Source organism: Hipposideros armiger, unplaced genomic scaffold (genome assembly GCF_001890085.2).
Source record: "Hipposideros armiger isolate ML-2016 unplaced genomic scaffold, ASM189008v1 scaffold_397, whole genome shotgun sequence".
NCBI classification, from domain to species: Eukaryota; Metazoa; Chordata; class Mammalia; order Chiroptera; family Hipposideridae; genus Hipposideros; species Hipposideros armiger.
Window position 1 is genome coordinate 1,639,416 of NW_017731747.1, and position 20,901 is coordinate 1,660,316.

The following is a 20,901-nucleotide window of genomic DNA, read 5'->3' on the forward strand; positions in this document are numbered from 1 at the left end:
TGTATTTATGGGGCCCTGGTCTGAATATCATATTTTTCTAATGTTACTGTTTTCTTAATAGATTAATTATAAGAAAACATATTTGTTTTAAGAAAAACTTTAAAATTTAGTCATTGAGTTTTTTATCTATAATTTTGCTTTTTATGTTAACATTGTTCTTTTCTTGGGATATTGGATAAATTTTCAGAATAATGTTTTATTTTAAATAAAAGTATGGTTTAAAAAAAAAAACACCAGCAAATTTAGAGAGAATATTTTCTGCTTTCCTCCTATTAATATTTTCTGTTTCTAATTGAAATGTGGTGGCACTTCAAGTTCTCTAATCCCAATTATTTTATTGTTTACCATAACAGTAATTTTTACCTTTGAGTTTTTGAGTACCAAATGCTAAGTATATACAAGGTGTCCTTATACAATGTATTTCCTTTGGCTTTCTCCCACAAAGTTGGGCAAGCCGTGTATTTGTAACAGAAAGGCACTGAACCTGGCGAGCTTCACGCCCTTCTTACAGCAACCGTCACCTACGTCACAAGATGGCATTTGGAAAATGTGCAAAATAGAATAAAATGCCTCCGAGCTGAATGTGGTGAATGTGGGAAGCTGAAGTTTTCTGCCCCAAGAAAATATTTTTAAATTGGGTTTTTTGAAACTGTTAACTTATTTTTTCACTGTCTATAAATTTAATTTTTTTTAAAGAAAATCTTCCAACTTCCTAAGCACCGTGTATATATTTGCATATAAAAGGATGCATCCTTTGACTCTCTTAGAAATAGCTGGGCATAGGAATGTGGGCGTGGAGGAGCGTGGTGTTACTTTGTTATATGCTCTGTGGGAAGCCGTGCTGTGCTTGACAGAAAATTGCCATGATCTCTGCTGCATGTGAAAAAGATTCTGAATGATAATTTAAGTGTTGTCAGTGTTTGCCATCCATGGTGGTCCAGTTTTGTGAATACTGCGCCTTCTCATCGTGTCACTTTGAAATCCCCCAGCAGCATGTTGCCCGATGATATTCCATGCATGCCCTGTTGTCCTCCACACAATAACACAGCGAGGGAGACAGCTGGCTATGGGACGGGGCACAGGTGTCATTCCAGCACTGGTCTCATTTTTCATCTGCTCTGGTGATGGTACACAGTAGGAAGTTAGCTGTTTGATTGCTAACCCCAATCACTTTTCTATTTTCTTTACTTGACTGCTGACAAGTTTAACAAAGTGTGTGGTTCTTCTCCTTCCTGCCGGGGTAAGAATAAAAGTGGTTAAACCTGCTTCATTATAATCCCTCCCCTTGCATGTTTGCTCTGTTTCTTCCAATGCATTCTTTCAATTAAAACAATTTATTTATTTATTTATTTATTTATTTTTCTGCTCTTTAATAACATATAATCCAAAAAGATGTGTGGTGTTTTGGCAGTTGTCAGAATGCCAGCCTTTCACACCATGTTGGACTGATGCTCAATTTTTTTTTTTTTTTCTTTTCGAAGTAGCATCTCTAAAGTACTTCCTAAAATTGAAACGTCTCTGCTTTGGCTTGGGTTTTGCTCCTATGTCATGGTCAAGTGCTTTGCTGTGAACTCTTGTCAGAGCTGCTGCCTGTGTGTCTGTCTCTGGCTCCCTCCGGCCCAGGCAGTCTCCACTGCTTGGTCTGCGCGTGGCCAGTCTCCTTTGTGCTGTGTCCTGGCCTCACTAACGCTCCCTGTCTCTCTGCAGTGTAACAAATCTAACTTTTGCTTCTATCCCATCTCACTCATGTTGCAGGAACCAGGAAGGGTTGGGACCCATAGTTCATGATCGAAAATCTCAGACATTGCCTGTTTCCCATAACAGAACAGGAATGATGCATGCCAGATTGCAGCAGCTGGGCAGCCTGGATAACTCTCTCACTTTTAACCACAGTAAGTCCCATGACATACCATCGTAACAGCCAGCCATCTCATGTGACACCTCAGAGGGCAGAGCCCCAGGCCACACCACACCACATCACCAACTTGACTTTTCTTCCAGCTCAAAACAAGTAGGACGAAGAGCTCATGGTGCAGTTCCTTTCCTGGGAGGAGAATGACGTAATGTGGAACGTGGTCAACTACGGCACCAGACCGAAGCGCTAGACCCTTTGTCCCAACCCCTCCGCTTGGTAGTTTTAAAACAAAATTTGGCAGGTTTCATCGCCAAACATTCTCTGACGTTTTTAATTCAATATTTGGATTCATTGCTGGTAGCCAGCGTATCGATTTTCCCCGTGCAGCGCTTGAGAAAATGTCCGGGGCAGACTCCTTTCGCCCTTGTCCCCTGCATGTAATTGATCAGGCGTCCACATTCTGACATTCTGGCTCTGAATGTATGTTAATCCGTAAACTGCTGTGAAAACATAAAGCCCGTGAATCAATTTGTGAGGGTGTGGAAAAGCCAATAACAAAGTGACTTTTTCTGTGTTTTCAGTGTGAGAAAGATATCAAGTGTGCTTGGAATTTCTGTAGACAATGGTAAGATTTAATCAGGTTGGAGTCTGCTTACGAGGCTGCTTCACTTGCAAACCGAGACCTTTTGTTCATCTTGCCTTCCTAACTTCGGGGCTTTCTAACTTCACAGTAGAGATTCCGCCAAAATGTGGGCGCATATTTTCAGAGGGGACGTGGCATCATGTGTGCTGTCCCTAAAAATTTACGTGTTTCATCTTCCAAAGGGTTTCTCAAAGCAGGAAACCTAAAAGATATCAACCATGCAGCACTTTGAAAACTAATGAGATCATTTATGATAAACACCTTTTTGTTTCATCTTTTCTCCAAGCATGACATAGCTAGCTAATATTCTATCTAGATCATTAGTTCTCATTTTAAGTAATGTCTTTAATACATGGTTATTAATATTTTCTCATTTCTAATCATAGGAATTCCATTCACTGCGATTTCCATACCTCTTTCTTAGTGGAGGCTAAGAATAAAGACAATATTCCCATCACCTTAAATTGATAATGCAGTTGACCCTTGAACAACATAGGGGTTAGGGGCACCAAGCCCCTCGCAGTAAAAAATCCACATATAACTTTTGACTCCCCAAAAACTTATCTACTGATAGCATACTGCTGACTGGAAGCCTCACCGATAACATAATTAACACATATTCTGTATGTTATATATATATATATATATATATAATACTGTATTCTTACAATAAGTTATCTAAAGAAAAAATGTTATTAAGAAAGTCATAAGGAAGAGAAAATACATTTACAGTATTGATTGAAAAATAATCCGCCTGTAAGTGGGCACGCAGTATCCAAACCTGTGTTGTTCAAAGGTCAACTGTGGTTCAAAGGAAGAAGGCTGAGGAATCAAAATACAGCAGCGTCCCACTCTTGCACCCCAACAACGTGAAATGGAATGGGCATAGCTTCTCTGTATAATGCTCGAAGCTTCGTTTAAATCAATATTATGTCAGTCTGCCACACACTGAATTGGGAGCCTGAAAATGCTAGTTCGAAGTTCCATCCTTAGCTATGGAGTATACATCAGTAACACATCGAAGGCTACAGTACATGATTTTTCACCTTCTTGTCTATTAGGGCTTTTTCTAGCTCTGCAGACAAGGGGTTGAAATAAACATAACAAGGAGTTTTTGTGTATTTCAGTTTTCATTTCCTAGTTAGCAAACAGAAATTAAATTCCCGCTGTTCTGTGGGACCTGCTACAGATCATTTAGAACACATGAACTACCTTCAGTGTGGAAGTTAATGCTTTAACTTGAAAGCACTTTAAAAAAAAAAAAATCATATAAGGGGACCAAGGTCCCAGCTCCAAATGCAATCATTCAGGAAACACTGAAAACAAACAAAAATAAAATGAATGATCAACAGACGAATAAATAACCTTAATCCACTAAGCTATGCAGCAGCCCCTCCCACTGCAAATGGACTTTGCGTGGTAGCTTGAATTGGAGGAGAGAGACAGCTGGCTGCGTTCAGCTGCCAAAAACCATATTGTTAACATGGTTGATTTCCAGTCCCTCTTCCTGCTACCCACAGAGAACCCCGCCCTTGCCTCGCCTCCTTCATCCTGGAGTTTTTGCTTTCATCAGTTTTTAGTGACACTACCCTCAATCCGTTTCTCCTTCCGCCTTCCCAGTAAGCAGTGTGTAGCTGATTCTCTTAGGCTTCTCCTGTGTTCCTACAATCCCTGCTCATTCTGAATTGGTGCTGATGTCTCGTAGTCCTTGCGTCTTCCCCTAGAACTCAATCTTCGTTTACATCTCTTCTTCTGATTATATAATTGGGTGGCCCTCAGCCCTTCCCCTTTGTTAGATTTTTGAGCTCCAAATGGCGACCTCGGCCAAACCCCAGCCGCTTCCCTTCTTCTACCCCAACAATGTTAAAAGGAGTGTGTACTGTATGTATACATGTGTATGTGTGTGAGCATGTATATGTACACACATGTTTTTTTTACATCTGTACCTAGCCACTTGGTGGGAAATCAGTAGACATATATGTGTCTCTCTAGAAAGAATTCCTATTTAACAGTGAATACAGTACCTTCTGTTGGGCCAACCAATATGACGTAGATCCAATATGTGAGGGACTTGCTGGGATGCCAGAGTCTAAAGTAAATTTATTTTCGCGAAGAATCAAAACAGGAAGAGTCCCTGCAACACCTGAACTTCTCGGTTCCTCTTTTTCTGTCCTAGTAGGAAAGCCTTTGTCAGACCTCAGTTTGACCAGCAGGGGGCAGCAGAGGACTGTGGGAAACTTAATCCAACGGGGGCCAAGCTGGACCCTTCCCATCACCCACTAATAGGACATGAGAAAAGACACCATGTGCACTACACGTGTCACTCTAGCAGTGACTTAACTTTACCCTCAGATTTTAATAGGAAATAATGAAATGACATATCCCACTGTGGCCAATAATTTTAACCATTTCAAAACCACTCAAGGCATAGAGGTTTGTCATTTGTGTCATTGCCCAGGTATGTGAAAAGTCAATGTCGACAACATTAAGATACTGACCTCTTTACTATAAAGGGCACTCATTGTGTTTCAGTAGAAAGATTTGTGCCAAATGACAAATTGAGAGTGAGAGCTGCATGTAGAATATTTTATATGAACCAGGTTATGAGGGAGAAACTAAGTGAAACATGTTTGCAAACAAGCAATCCATGTGCAAAAAATACAAAATAACACTTTGTGTTGACTTTGACGTTATGTATTGTTCTAGGATATTAAATTAATTTACATGATAATTCGTATTTTCCACTGGTGTTGGAAAAGCCACCCAAAAGGTAGAAATGCTTGAAGAAAACCTGAATTCCATATACTTCAATACAGGAGTTTAAGATCCCTGGATTAGGTTGCAGAGAATTAGGTTTCAGGTCCACATGGGAAAGGAGTTTCTAATGGAACTTGCCCACTAGCGAGTGTGGGCACTTGCAGCTGGAGGTGTAAAAACAGACTGGGTGAGGACCCATCAGGGATATTGTCTGGGTCACATAAGCATCATGTGAGGAGTCCTAAGAGATGGCTTGTAAGACCCCATCTAACTCTAAAATTCTTTGATATCTATGAATTACGAGGAAGAAAATGATAACAGATGATAAATTTCTTTACAAAATATTGAACTAATATGAAACATGAGAGTGCATATAGTCTCTGAAGTAAAATTAATATTTTTCAAAAGTTTTTAAGCATGAACAATATACCTTTAAAAATAGGTGAAATGGGCTTTAATGCTTTAAATGTCTATACTCAAGATAGAAAATAAAATGCTAATATAAAGCCACATTTTCTTGATTCTGAGACATGTTTCCTTGATTGAGAGATACAGTTTTGCACATTTGTCAGCATTTCTAAAATCAGGTAAATTCTGTGGGGACACTTCAGTGTGTAGGCCATCTCTTTTACAATAATTACCTGGATACACTTACCCAATAAGTTATCTAGAAAGAGAAAAGGGACAATTCCATGCAGAGAAAGAAATTTAAACCATCACTAAAACAAGTTCCTTGTTAAAATTTAACCCAGACTCTAAAACTTCGTTTGGAGTAAATGGCAGTCCTCAGTAAAGAGTCCTTTTGACCTGTATGATAATTTTGGTTGGTCTAATAAAAGGTGTATTTTTTTGCTCCTTCTTGCCCCGGTTTGTGATCACTGCAACAATAATCAATGTTTTTCTCTTTTGTTGTCTCTGTATCTTACCAAACTAACATTGCCAAATGAGGAAGTGCCTTGGCTTTCAAAGGCGGTACAATGACTATTAGTACAAAAAAAAAAAAAAATAGCCATTTTCTTTTCTCTGGGAGATTTCCAACCTAAAACAGAAAATAAAAGAAACAGAACTAGCATGGTGCCTGATGTGTTACGTAGCCTTCCTAAGGACACATTAACTCTCTCACGGAGTGAAAATAACGCAGCCCACAAACACAGAACATCCAAAAGCAAAATTGGATGAAAGCACATAATAGTGTTTTCACCGTATTTTAAAAGGCAACTCAGTAGCTCTAAAAAGCTTTTTTGTAGTCTTTTAAAAATTATTCTGTAACTGACATTTGTTAGTCAGAATAACATCATGCTAGTTACTTTATTTTATCCTAATAATAGGTAGTATGATACAGTGACCTAGATGAGGAATTTAGAGTTTGGTTTTTTTCTCCACTTCTGGCCTCAAGAAAATTCTCTAGGTTTTCTGTACTTCATTTTCCTGATCTACGTACAAAATGTCCTCCTCCCTGGAGTATTAAGAAAATTACCTCCACTGTATGTGTTGATTCGTTTTTACTCCTTGGAGAAAGACATTACATGATGTTTTATTATAGTGCCATCCTTCTTTGTAATCTAGATCAGTGCTGTAACATCTTTGCATCCCTATACGTATTTCTGCTAATGCATACCATTTCATAATTTAATATCTCAAATTGTATGTCAACCTACATTTGTATCAATACTAAATTGATTTTACAGCCACATACAGAAGAGACCAGTTTGTATTTAAATTATGATCCTTCAAGTTCTTTCCTTTTCTTAAACATTTCTTTCAGACATATTGGCTTTTGTGCTCTGTATTAAAGCAAGTAGAATGCTATTAGCAGTGCAGTCAACTCTTGATTATCATTCCTGAGTTTAGCTAATATACAGATCTTTACATTGTTGACCTAACACATATAGCAGTCACTGTGTGCCAGACACTGTTTTAAGAGCTTCACAAATATTAACGAGTTTAATACTCACCACAACCCTCTGAAGTAGATACTGTTATTATCCCCATTCTACAGATGAGGAGACGGAGGTAGAGAGAGGTCAAATGACTTGCCCATGGTCACACAGCTAGCGGGTGGCTGAGCTGGAGTCACTGACCAGCGCCCTGGCCTTGGCTCGTTTTCCTAACCCCTGTGCTGTGCTGCTGCCCTGTCTGTGTCGGAAGTTTCAGGAATCTCAACCTCCCTCACCGTTGCCGCAGTCCTGACGGCTCAGTCAAGTGGCTCAACTCGGTGGTTTCTGTCCAGGGTCTTTCCTGGCTCCACAGTTTACTAACTGTGTGACTTAAGACAAGTTGTTTAGCCTTTCTGTACCTCCATTTCCTTATCTGCAAAAAGGGTTTAATAATGTACCTACTTCATAGGGCTGTTGAGGGATTAAATGAGGTAATACATGTCAAGTTCATAGAATGATGTCTGGCACATAGCGAGCACCCAGTAAATGCTGCTATTACTGCCCTTCTAGAGTTGAAAAAGTTTAAATGGAAACATTATTAACTACCAACTCCCTCCCCCCCAAAAAAGAAAAAGCTTTCTGTAAATAATCAGAAGTTGACTGTGACTCTGCTGTCCCACCAGCCCCTCTGTCCACAGCCACCCGGCAGTAACCTTGTGTTATAATTCGTGCAGGCTACGGCCACTCAGACGCAGATGTCCTTCACCAGTCGTTACTTGAAGCCAACATTGCTACTGAGGTGTGCCTCACGGCTCTGGACACTCTCTCTCTCTTCACACTGGCATTTAAGGTTCGTATGGAGCAGCTGTTGATGCTTAGAGCTTTACCCTTGAAAGTCATTCTGCTTGTTTAGCTGAACTAGCAAGGACTTCTTGTGTTGTATTTTTACTTCAGCAACTGTTTATGCCTCTGTGAGGAAACAGTTAATCTTTAAATGAAAACCACTGCACATTTAAGGACTGAATTCCCTGAACTATAATAAAGCTTAACTTGACGGAGTGTGCCACATATGTGCAAATGGTGGAAACAGGCTCTGGAGATGGTTAATTATTAAAAGTTAATTCTTGGCTAGAAGATAGCATTTATCTGGGGAACAGATGATAAATATGGGAACCTAACTAGGTGTTTCTGCCTCAACTGTCTTTAGACAGGTCCAAATGTGGTAGCAATTGAAATTATGTATTTATCTGTAGAGGAGCAATAATATAAATGCAGTCACCTTTAATTTTTTTTTTAACCTGTTACTAAATTAAGTGGTAGAAGCATTTCAGGGATAGAAAATAAAAGGTTGTTTTGGTCTTATTTTTAGGTTTTAGCAAATAATACTTGAAGTAGGTGGAGATGGTCTCATCTACTCTCTTGTTTTCTGGAACTTAGCGCTTCCTATTCTAGCTAAGTGATTACTTCCATTTCCTGCATAGAAAGGAGAAATTGAATTAGTGTTAATATGCTATAAGTATTGAAACAGTACATTTATTTGCAAGGGTATTTGAAAAATGTAACCATAGTCACTTTCTGCTTTGCTTACCTATACTTCTTATAAGGCACATGTCTTTATTAGGCAGAGTAAAAATAGTTACCCTGACATCATGTCACTTTTTTATAATACCTTCATTTTCTTAGTAGCCATGCTACTCATGTCCCCTGTCATTACTAGGAACCCAGCCGAGAGACAAGGAAATACAGATCCTAATTGAATAAGTGTGAGGGCAGCAATGTCTTATTGCCACAAACCTCCATCCTAGTGGCTCTCGGAGTCTGCAGCCACGGACCCTGGGGACTTGTTAGAAATACAGATTCTCAGGCCCCAGCCCAGACTGACTGAACTTGGGCCATGAGACCTGAACGCTGTGGCTTGAGAATCACTGCTCAACTAGAACCATGTTTGGAACCTCTTTCTATTTTCTTTGGGATATTTTTAGTTAAAAATTCTTATGTATATGAGCAGTAAAGTTTTTAATGTGAATATTTGCCATGTACACCTGTATCCGTGCAAACTGTGAATCCTTCAGTTCAGAACAGTGGTTGTGACACTTTCCTATACTCTCTGCCTGAGCAGGAAACCCCAGAGGTGCAAGCCAGGTGGGGACCTGGCATGATGGGCAGTGGTAAGGGCACAGGTAGCACAGGTGTGGTCTGGGAGCACCATGAGAATAGTGACAATTTCCTTACTAAGGAGCCTCCAGTTCTTATCTGCGCCCCCTTCAAATTGCTGCTGTTGTTTTAAAGAAGAGCATTGGTCCAGGTTCCCAGATCACCAATGTCTGGCCACCTAATTGGTTCTGACTCTTGAGAGAAGCAACATCTGTTAAACTGATTGTAACATTTATTAGCTGAATATATTTGGGAAGATTATGTCTCCAGACCAAAGATTTCCCATTTGTAAGATTGGAAAAATAGGACCTGCCTCACAGGGCTGTTCGTGAGTTTCAAGTGAGATGACCCTCGGCGGGGCCTCCCACTTTGCTGATCAGACCAGCTCCAGTACACTTGGGAGACAGCCATGTATACAGAAACATCATGGGCTTACATCCCAGCTCCACCATTAGCCAGATTTTAAGCCTTGGGCAAGTCTACTTGACATCTCTAAGCCCTGGTTTCCTTACCTAGAACATGGCGATTGTGCCTACTTCCTGATAGGTTGATAGGAAGTATCCAGAAATATCTTCCCTGTGTCTGGCACATAGTAGGAGCTCAAATGTTGACTCTAGTTTAGCAATAAGTACCTTCTCCTGTGTTCAAGCCTTCCTGGTCTTAAGATAAAGGGTCTGATTCCCGAGAACCACAGGAAGGATTGAACTTCAGAACTCAGATGCTCTCTGTAAAAGTTTATAAGCCTGTGTGCAAACATGTTTGATGTTTAAAGCTCAGAGCCACCCCTCCCCATTTAAAAGTGGGCAAATGGGCAAATGTTAGGGCATCAGTGGATATCATGCCGAGCTGTGGGCTTACCTGGCCTGGATCCACAGGCAGCAGTCACTGGCTCTTCCTTTGTAAATATTTACTCAGCTGAGGCATCAATTGGAGCTCATCAGAAAAACGAACTTATTCCGTTGAGTTGGCTGATGTAATTATTTGCAGAAAAATTTTCTTCCATAGATATAGCCCTATTGTTACCGAGTCTCTTAATTGACCACATCTAGGAAGTGCCAAAGGCAATCAAGAAATCATGTCTTAATGAGAGATAATGTTTGAAAAGATTTCAGCCCTGAATTCTGGTTGTTATTATATTAGCTTCCTGCTATTTACTGAGTGCCTTCTGAGCTTTGAGCATTAATCTCACAACAGCCTGGCCTAGTGGGTCTTCTTATCTCCCATGTTATAGGTGAGGAGATTGAGGCTGAGACAGGTTAGGAAATTGGCCCAAGATCACTGTACAACTGGTCTTTCAGAGCCCTTGTTCTCTACTCAGGGGTGTGTGTGTGAGAGAGAGAGGGAGAGAAAGAGGAAGGAGGGAGGGAGGGAGAAAGGAAGAGCGGAAAGAGGTGAGACGGAAGGGAGGGAGAGGAGCTGAAGTGAATGAATGTCAAGGTAATTGAATGATCTCATGTACAAAAAAAGAAAAAACTTACCAAGTACTTACCAGATGCTGGTACCATGCTGGGCACTTTTACATATATTATATCATTTAATACATAAAAAGGTGTGTTTTGTAAACCAAGGTAGTTATGTGGAGAAAAAGACGGTTCGGTTCTTCTTTGGCTACTTTGTAATGTCTGTTAACACAATCCCAAACCAATGCTGGACTTTAAATAGTTGATAATATTTTTAATGTGTTCACAAATTTAGTCTGAAAGTGTATTTTTAGTGGTTCCATGTAGTGCCTTTTCTTGATTTGAGCTGCATGGTGAGAACTAGGGCATGATGATAAGAAGCTGTGAGCCACCAGAGGGAGGGGCACTTGGATAATCGGGGCTTTGCTAGGGAGTTTGGGACCTGTTTACACAACCGTGAGCCTGGTCTACCAAGACACATGAGGTTTAGGTCACCTTAGCGATTGGTGAGCACCTGCCACCGAAATCGCTCTTCTCTAAACTAGAATTTTAGTTATTTTAAAATCAATGTCTAAATACAAATAGATGCTATGTGCCTAGGAATAGTGTATCTGTCTTAAATAGCGTAGTTCCAGATATCTCACTTTGGCACCCAAGTTTGTTTTTCTGCATTCTGGATCTTTAAAAACTACTGATATTGTGTTTATTCCCCTAAAGACCCATTTCCCTGAGAAGGTCGTGTTCAACAGTCAAACCTGAGTCCACATCAGACAATTCCTGAGAATTAATTATAACCTACTCTCCACCTTATTGGTGGAGATAAGTCATGCCTTTCATATTATTCTAAGGTCTTACTTAATCTCCTGAATAAAATCTTCCCATCCCCAGTAAAAGTCTATAGGGATAAAAAAGGTGGAAATGAGATACACTCCATGGCTACCCGTGGTTATTTTTAAGTGCAGAAGTGAAGAGTGATTTTTGTTTTGCTTTTTTTTCCCCTTGTGGGCCTTTCTGAATATTCAAAGTTTTTTTTACATTTAATGTCTATGGCTTTCTAATTAATGAGGGAGACAGAGAGACACAGAGAGAGAGAGAGGGAGAGAAGAAAATTGATTGGGAAATTAAGGAAGGCAGCTGGTAAACTTGGGTGTCCAGGATGAAAGGCCCTTTACCTCTTTAAATGAGTACTTATTTATATCTCAGTACAAGTGAGCTTGAACGCCGTTCTTGCAAACAAGTTTTGCGATCAGAACCCAAGAAGACTAAATCTGAAAATAGAGAGCAAAGACCTTGACCAGAGAGAGTGAAAGAAGTAAAATTCAACTCCAGTGGTAGGAACTTGGAGACCGGCCAATTCAGACAGCAGGACCAGGGGTCTTGGCAATTTTTGTATGAACCATCTTTCCTGACATCTCCAGCAAAGAGTACTGAGAAAATAAAAGCTTAGATCCAGATTCACCAAGCCTGAATCCAGCCATAATTAGGAAGGTCTATGGTTCCTGGGAAAAGTGTTCACATCAGCAGTTCCCAAAACACTGGAAACAGCTTTTGTTGTTTTTTGGGTTTTTTTTTTTTTCCAGTTGGTGAACAGCTGCTTGTGGTTGAGAATTTTATCATATTCAGTTAATTAAGTCACATTTTCTGCTCACTAAATTGCCTCTTTTTCACATGATGGAATTCAATACTGTACTTCAGTATTTCATGATATAAAGATGACTGAATTCCAGGTGCCCTACCAGCTGTGACTACATCTGTGAGTCACTGGACCTAAAAAAACAAAACTCATTCCTTGAGTAAAAATTTGTCTTCAACAATAAGATGAGGTAACTCTTAAGGCTATGTTTCCAGCCATAATTTGCTATGTAACAGGGTTATGTAGACATAAGTTATCTCAGTTCATTTGGCTAAATTGTAAGATTGGTTTGAGACACTGGCCTCTTGACATTTTTTTTATTACAGCCATTTTTGCCTACTTGTGCAAAATGCACACGCATGCCCTCTCCCAAACACACCTTTGTTCAGAGAGGCCTGACTGTATTTGAAAATGCAGCTTCTCAGTGTCACTTACGTGTAGACACGATGGCTCCATGCTGGCAACACCTCTATCCACTGTGTGTGATCAGCAATCAATGCGGATTTTAGCCAACCAGGTTTACGAGGTGTTTAATTAGTATGAATTTGCTGTTGGTATGAGGAAATCTTGAAGAAGGATGAACAGTAATTACTTGTGACCTTCTTATTTTGTTTTATCAAGTAAAATCATCATGTTAAAATCCTGCCAGCCACCACTTATTGAGCTAAACCAAAGCATGTGTCAGAGGTTTTCTATACTTGAAGTCTTCACAATAGCTGTAGAGGTCAGTCTTAGGGTCATCTGTTTTACAAAGGAGAATGGTAAGACTCAGTTTACCTGTGCAAATCCATGCACATGATAAATGGTACCCGAGCAAAGCCTGTACATTTTCTACATCACCAAACTGACTATTCATAATTTTACAGAGTGCCTGGGGGCAGTGGGGGAGGGGAAGAACAGACCCTCCCTTTTAGAAGACCTGTTTCGCATACCTCATGTCAGTATTTTTTCCAGCCCATTAGTTAGCTGACACCTGTAATGGCACTTTTTTAAATGGCATTAAAAGGTCACAAACATTACCCCTGTATCAGTTGCTGGTGTACAGTGAAAATAAGTAGAAGCCAAATCAGTGCTGAGGAACAGCAGCCCTTTAAACCATCTTACGGTTTGCTGGGAAGTTTTATGATTAGTCCCTTCTTTATAGGAAAAGAAGTAAACTATCCAGAGCATAAATTTATCGATAGGCTTATTTGCACTATAAGAGGATTCATGGCAGAGTTTTACATTGTAAGTGTAGTACCTGGAAAATTTGACCTTTGAGCCTGAAACTCGTGTGGAACCTCTTAGAGGTGCCTGGTGTGTCTCACCACGCTGTCCTTATGTGTTTTAAAGAACCAGCTCCTGGCTGACCACGGACATAACCCTCTCATGAAAAAAGTTTTTGACGTCTACCTGTGTTTTCTTCAAAAACATCAGTCTGAAACGGCTTTAAAAAATGTCTTCACGGCCTTAAGGTCATTAATTTATAAGGTAAGTTGTTTCCTCAGGGAAGGTCACACTTGATTGGCATACGTTGCCCTCTCCCCACCTGGAGCTCTCGCAGGCGCTGCCTTCCTGTGATTTACTTGCTTTCTCCTGTTCCCTCCAGTTCCCCTCGACGTTCTATGAAGGGAGGGCCGACATGTGTGCGGCTCTGTGCTACGAGATCCTGAAGTGCTGCAACTCCAAGCTGAGCTCCATCAGGACTGAGGCCTCCCAGCTGCTCTACTTCCTGATGCGGAACAACTTCGACTACACTGGGAAGAAGTCCTTTGTCCGGACACACTTGCAGGTGCGTCTAGCTTAGCTTTCCAAGACCAGAATACTCTGACGTACAGCTTCCTCAGGAAAGCTGTGAGCGGTCCCATGTACGAACCTACCGCTGCGTAAGTACTGCAGGATCTGGCCTTGAGATGGACACTTTGACAGTCACATTGACTGGTTTGATTTATTTCATCCTTCGCCTTGTAGAATGTAGGCCCAGGAAGTGTTTCTCTTGGTAAATAGACATTTATGTATTGAATCAATATTGGACTGACTGAAAGTCCATTGAATTAAGATATACTAGAACCTATGTGAGGATGCCTTGAGAAGACGGGTGTCTTAGATAAGACACAAAAAGCCCAAAGTGGTTCTTTTCTGTCAGGCAGGATACTGAAAAGTCATGACACATTTTTGCAATGAAAAACAGAGAAAAAATACGCCATGACTTTTCCGACAACCCAATATATAAAAGTGCCCTCTTTATCTCTGTATCTATTCTTTTAAAAACACATATTTATTGTTTGCAAACTACATGCACAGCCACGTTTTAGCTTAAGTAACTGGGTAAAGGCAATGCTATTCAGGGACCCCCCAAAAGGCAGATTCCCCATTGCATAGTGTATATGTTTTAACAAAAACTGCAGGGGACAGTCCACTTATTAAATGTATAATACCTGGAAGTTCAAGCCAAAAACCAAAGAGGTAGACAATGAGGTCTCCTTTTTTGTTAGAGAAAGTGATAAGTAGATAACTATCCAAGTCACAGGGGCTTATCTGATTCTCATTCCTCTACACTCTCCTGATGAGCATTTTACTGTGCAAACAAAATACTTAAGGATAGTGTAATCGCCTTCTGGAATAATTCTGAGAAGGGCAAAAAGATGACTCGGACATCATCTCCTAACTGAAGACGGGAGCTGAGCCTGGGGAGTTCTCTGAAGGTGAGTTGATTTGCTCTTGTTTGTGTGTCCTTAGGTCATTATTTCCGTCAGCCAGCTGATAGCAGATGTGGTCGGGATCGGGGGAACAAGATTCCAGCAGTCCTTGTCTATCATCAACAACTGTGCCAACAGCGACAGGCTTATCAAGGTAGGTGGCCTGATCCCATTTTTTTTTTTGCACCTCCAGGACTCTTCCTCATTATCTAATATGTATGAGGACAGGTGCAATGCCGCTGGAAGCCATGTGTCCTTCTCCTGCCTTTGTTTTAGCATACCACCTTCTCCTCGGATGTGAAGGACTTGACCAAAAGGATTCGCACTGTTCTCATGGCCACAGCCCAGATGAAGGAGCATGAGAACGACCCCGAGATGCTGGTGGACCTCCAGTACAGCTTGGCCAAGTCGTACGCAAGCACGCCGGAGCTCAGAAAGACGTGGCTGGACAGCATGGCCAGGATCCACGTCAAAAACGGGGATCTCTCCGAGGTAACCCTACCGGCCTCTCAGTCCGGGTTTTTGAGGAAACTGATCCTGCCCCAGTCACTAAAAGAAGCCAATTTTGAGAAAAATGTTCCAGTTAAAAGTATGTGATACTTAAAACAGTGCTAGGCTCAGGGTTACTTCAGAGCCTTCTAAGCATTTTAATTTACCATCTTGTCAGGGGATATTTCTGTCACATTTCTGTCACACAAGAATCCTGTTTGAAAGCTCTTAGAAAACATCCGTGTTCATACAGATGCCTGCCAATTCAAGTGCACTCAGTTTCTGCATCAAAACTCCTCCCTAGTTCTAAAATGCAGCTATTTTGTGATAAAATTACATTTCTCTGCTATTAAAGTAATGATCCGGCCTCGCTTCTTCCTTTTGAGATTGTCTGTTTCCCCCTGTGGAGGTGGTAGGTATCAGAGAGCTTCCTTGTTTCGTGTACAGAGCTGCTATGTGTCAGTAAGCAGACAGCACGGCGGGGGCTTGGGTGTGGGGGCTCTGGGGACAGACGGAATCTGAGAGCCAACATTTACTAACTGTGACACTGAGCTGGTTTTTAGCCCCTCTATGCCTTGATGACATCATCTGTAAAACAGGGGCTAGTAAGGCAAATAATAGGCTGTAAGGCAGGTTCTGTGTTCCCATGAAAACTCTGTTCAGGGTTTGTGCCTAAGACATTTAGGTGTGATCAACAGTATTACCAGAGAAGCATACTTTTACTTTTAAACTTCTATAATTGCTTAAATTAGTAAAATTATGCTCTACGTCTAAAGAAATGTATGTAACTTTTTTTACATATTGATTATTGACAAGGAGTCCATTCTATGTGACCATAAATTTGACTGTGTTAGTCATGATAAAAATGAATTACATATTCAATGTGGTAGTAATTTTTCTTTAATTCTGATAAGAACCAGGGGCTCAGGCATTAGAACCTTACATTGGGTTCATTTCCAGCAACTGTCTTTGATTGTTATAAAACCATGGCAACTTGATAAAAAAGTTATTTTTTTCATTTTAAGGTGTTATCCATTTAAGATTTAATTGTAATTTTGTTTTAGAATTATATGTTTGGAGGAAGTTACAACTTCATCTTTTTTAAGCTGAGAGAAAACTATATTAGCCCCCGAAATTTGAGCAGTTTTCTCAGAATTTAGGAAGGCACACGCCTTTTTTTCAAGGGTTATCTTTTCACTTTATGAGAAATGATGCAGAAATCCATACAGTTAGAGAAATGTTTTTATCTTTTACATTAAAATTCAACAATTCTAAATAGAAATGAACCTTAGCAAATTATGCTATTTGTCTCAATTTCCAATTTATTGCAAAATTTATTGCAAAGTGTATATGAATTGTTCCACTTTTTCAAAAGGTAAGATGTCAGCGGCTAGAAACACTAGTTGCTGCCTTGAGATCTGGCATAAGTGCATACAGTAATAGAGTTCTATCCGTGAGCGTTCTGACATGCTTTATAAATGGTGATTCTGAGGCACATGTCTTTTATTATAGGCAGCGATGTGCTATGTCCATGTCACAGCCCTGGTGGCAGAGTATCTCACGCGGAAAGGTGAGAGATGATTCCTGTGTTTTGTGAAATGAATATAAAACTGTATAAAGCAGCAACGAGGAGCAAGAGCCATTGAGAGAGATTGGGAGGTGGAAGATTCGTGTGTGTGTGTGTGTGCGCGTGTGTGTTGTTTTAGTCACTGGCGTGACATTTGCTTGACTTGGAAGGCATAGCAGAAATACCGATATCGAAAGAGAAGTGGATGGCATGAGGTCGTATTACCTCTTACTAATGGCTCCATCTCTCAAAAACTAGTTCATGAACTTTGCATCTGGGTGTCCCTGACCAGCCAATCTTTAGCTGAAAAGATTTTTTTTCTCTTTCCTTAAGATAGTTCCCACTAGAACGGTATATCGATCAAAAAGACAGTTGTCACAGGCGATCATGAGACAGCATTTTCTGGAACGTAGCCCTGCTGGCTTTCTTGTATGACAAAATAGCCTTGCATGACAAGACAGGCTGGCAGTCTTACCTCCCAATGGAAGGAGGGGGCAAGGAGTGAATGCTGCCCGTGTGTGTATTATGTATGTGTTCCCAGATTCGCAGGCCATGAATTCTTTTATGGGTTCCTTTTGATTAAACACCAGTTGCTCGTTTCCATTTCAAAATCAGTGCAGCCTGAAAAGGCGGCGTTTCTTTTTGGAGCGTTGAGGTTCCCAGAAAAGCTGGTTGGGCTGACGCCTGTGTGCCGGGGCACAGCAGCACCAGAGCTGGCCATTGAGGCGTGCGTTTACAACGTGAGAGATGGTAGAAAGCCACAGATGCCGAGACCAGGGACTTTCTGTATTGCTGGTGCAGCTGGCTATTTGGAATGAGATGTCAGGGAGCCGAGACTTGTCATAAACCAGAGCCCAAAAGAGAAAGAACTTCAAGAAGGGCTCTGTCATCTCTGATTACCAGCACCATTTTCTGTTGAGACCTATTGTCAGGTAATACATTTCCTCATGTTTAGAAGCAGACATAGCCCTCCAGCGGGAGCCGACCCTCTTCCCCTACAGCCACAGCACGTGCCAGAGGAGGCGCCAGGGAGGTGAGCCTGAGGGTCGGTCTGGCCCCCGAGGCCCCAGTCGCCCCATCCACACGACACTCAGAGGTGTGGGCATTTTCCTTGTCAACTCTGCATGGACGGCTGCGGCTGTCCTCCCTCCCTCTTCTCCTCGCGTCTCCGGTGCAGAGGCGTGTGTTCCTGTGGGCAAGGAGAGGACTGGCCCACCGGTGTAGTTTTCCCCCTGGAGCTGGGGTGTCTATTTAAATGTACTCTGTAACCTGAACGTGGGTGGTTGGCTTGTATCATTTTTTTTGTCCATGAATGTGTCCCCCAGCTCCTAGATGAATGCTTTTCGTAGGGGACTCATACGTCTCCATAAAACAAAAGCAAGGCTAAGCCAAGACAGTGGCAGAAACACTAGACGTCACGCAAATGGCTTGGAAGCCTTGACCAGTATGCGTCCGGAAAACCTCTGACGTGAGGACCTACTCCTTTAAGGCATCTTTTCCAAATACTCGGTGTTCTTTTCCCCGAAATGTGGCTGGTCTCAATTGACTTCTGTTTTGTTTAACTATAAAACAGCAATCTCGAAATTGAGTAACAAGGCATTTCAAGTCCTTATTCACGTGATTATTTTTGTCCAACTGACGTAAAACTTTTCCCAGTGACCCCAAGGTAAGCAGAGGCCCCAAACGGGCCATTATTGCTATTACCTTATCCTAGGTATTTATTCCAGCTCCAACCTTATACCGCTCCCCCCTAGAGAACTGAGTGCCTAGGAAGTATTCATGCTTTATGTGACCCCCACTCTCCAGTTGTGGAGAATAAAGAAGGCCTCTCCTTGCCCTACACAGTCAATGTGGAACCAGCTAAGACAGCCTCTCGGCTCTCATCTGTGGCTATTGGTTACATCGTGTTCATGCTTCACAAAGGAGAAAGGCAGCTTCTAATCTGAGCTCTGGCTTACCCCCAGCCAGACTGGGTGACATAACAGCTTGAAGGAAACAGTTACTTTTGAGTTATATATATTTCCTTGATCGGCCTTGGCTTCTTTATTGTTCTTGGGATCTGAGCACGGGTCAGCTTACCAAATCAAATTATTGTTTCTTGGTTATTATTTTACAATTAATTTGATTCAGTACCTGTTTCAGTTTATTTACAGTTGATTTAAAGATTATATCCATTTTGATAAAGGTGGGTGAAATAATAAAAAGGGGTGAGTAAAAGAAAGAAATTGAGGGAGTTGAAGGTTAAATACGAGTGGAGAAAAGCCCCCCAGCAGCCCCCAGACTTCTGTGGGAATGCTGGCCTGAAGCATAGAGTCGATTTCAAAATCGGCTATTTCATTCAACACAAAAACATACAGGGCTCATCGATGTGCAGGCTCCTAACTGACTCTCCCTGCTATCTCGATTCCAGGCATGTTCAGACAAGGATGCACAGCCTTCAGGGTGATTACCCCAAACATAGACGAGGAAGCCTCCATGATGGAAGACGTCGGGATGCAGGACGTTCATTTCAACGAGGTGAGTGCCGCCGCGTATGTGGGTCTTGAGTGACTTGAGTATCTCAAGCCTGTTGTTGGCCCTGCCAGCGCATCACACGAAGGCTTTTCTGTCCACAGCTGCTGTTTACACGCTTCGCTCTCACTCAAGTAACTCTCTAGTCTAGACAACTGAAACAGAGCAGCGAAAGCTCCTGCCGTTCTCCCTTTCTAGGAATCCCTCCTTGACTCTGGAAAAAGGGCTTGAGGAGCTGGTTAGTGGTGAAGTGAGGCTGAGAGCTCAAACACTTGTGGTAAAAGGGCTAGTATTTTGACCATAAAGTTTCTCATTCTTTCCAGCAATTGATTTCTCCAGTTCATGGGTTTTATTGCTATTTTCATTTGAATTTTAAATCAGTGTCTGCGACACTATATTTCTGCCCAGTGTCCCCAAACACTCAAATCTATGAGAGGCCGGACTGGGCTCGGGGACAGGACAGACCCTGTTCAGGCCCCACTTCCTGCTCCCACTTGTGGGTCATAAGCCCAGGTTCTGCCCACCACTAGTAAATAAGACCACCCCGGCCCACGCTCAGGCAAGACCAAAGAGTGTGACGTTAGATCATTGTAGCAATTTCTGCAAGTTCCTTGCCAAAACAGAATCACCTTGCAGCCACTTATCTATAACTAGAGAGTTTTGAAATAAAGCTGGAAATGTGAACAAATGCCAGTTTTCTGCTTGCATTACCTGAATTTCCTCTTCCATGAGTATCTGCAAGCAGGGCTTTTCATGCCTCCTTCAACTCGAGGCAGAATGGAACAGTCAACAGAAAGCTCTTTAATCCTGCCCATTTTTTAAGGAAAAATAAAATTGTCTGTTTCTTTATGTTGAAAGAAAGAACAGAGAAAGGAGTAAATCTTTTCTGCCTCTGTTACACTTGTTTTTGTGATGTGGAGTCCTGCAATTAATATGATGACTTTTAATCCTGTTATTGCCAATAAGTAGAGCCTACGAACAAACATCCTCCATGACATTAACCAGGCCATCAATCAGCAGCACTCAAAGCGTGGTCCTAGGACTCCTAGGGTCCCCAAGATGCTTTCAGGAAGTCTCTGAGGTCCTTACTTTTCCCACTGGATTTCTGTGTGAGGCTGGATTTTTGTTGTACACATTATCCAAAATAACACATAGAACAGATTGAATGGAGAAGTAGATATGAGAATCTAAGTTTCTCCTACAAAGTCAGACATTAAAGAGAGTTATAAAACCGTAAAACAATGCCACACTTCTCCCAAATTTTTTTTTGAAAATGTTATTAAAAATGTTATTTTTGTTAACATGCAATAGATTTGTTGTTTTAATTAAGTTAATAA

The 20,901-nt window shown here is 41.3% G+C and overlaps 1 protein-coding gene across 1 annotated transcript in view; it reads left to right on the forward strand.

Moving 5' to 3' along the window:
• The window catches only part of DOCK9 (dedicator of cytokinesis 9), a 285,969-nt gene that overhangs the window by 236,647 nt on the left and 28,421 nt on the right, over window positions 1-20,901 (forward strand). The window contains exons 37-45 of the mRNA XM_019663653.1: window positions 1,825-1,892; window positions 7,867-7,982; window positions 13,652-13,789; window positions 13,908-14,090; window positions 15,038-15,151; window positions 15,274-15,489; window positions 16,999-17,056; window positions 18,009-18,086; window positions 19,464-19,570. Of these exons, the coding sequence (XP_019519198.1) occupies window positions 1,825-1,892; window positions 7,867-7,982; window positions 13,652-13,789; window positions 13,908-14,090; window positions 15,038-15,151; window positions 15,274-15,489; window positions 16,999-17,056; window positions 18,009-18,086; window positions 19,464-19,570 (1,078 nt within the window). The remainder of the gene's footprint in view (window positions 1-1,824; window positions 1,893-7,866; window positions 7,983-13,651; window positions 13,790-13,907; window positions 14,091-15,037; window positions 15,152-15,273; window positions 15,490-16,998; window positions 17,057-18,008; window positions 18,087-19,463; window positions 19,571-20,901) is intronic.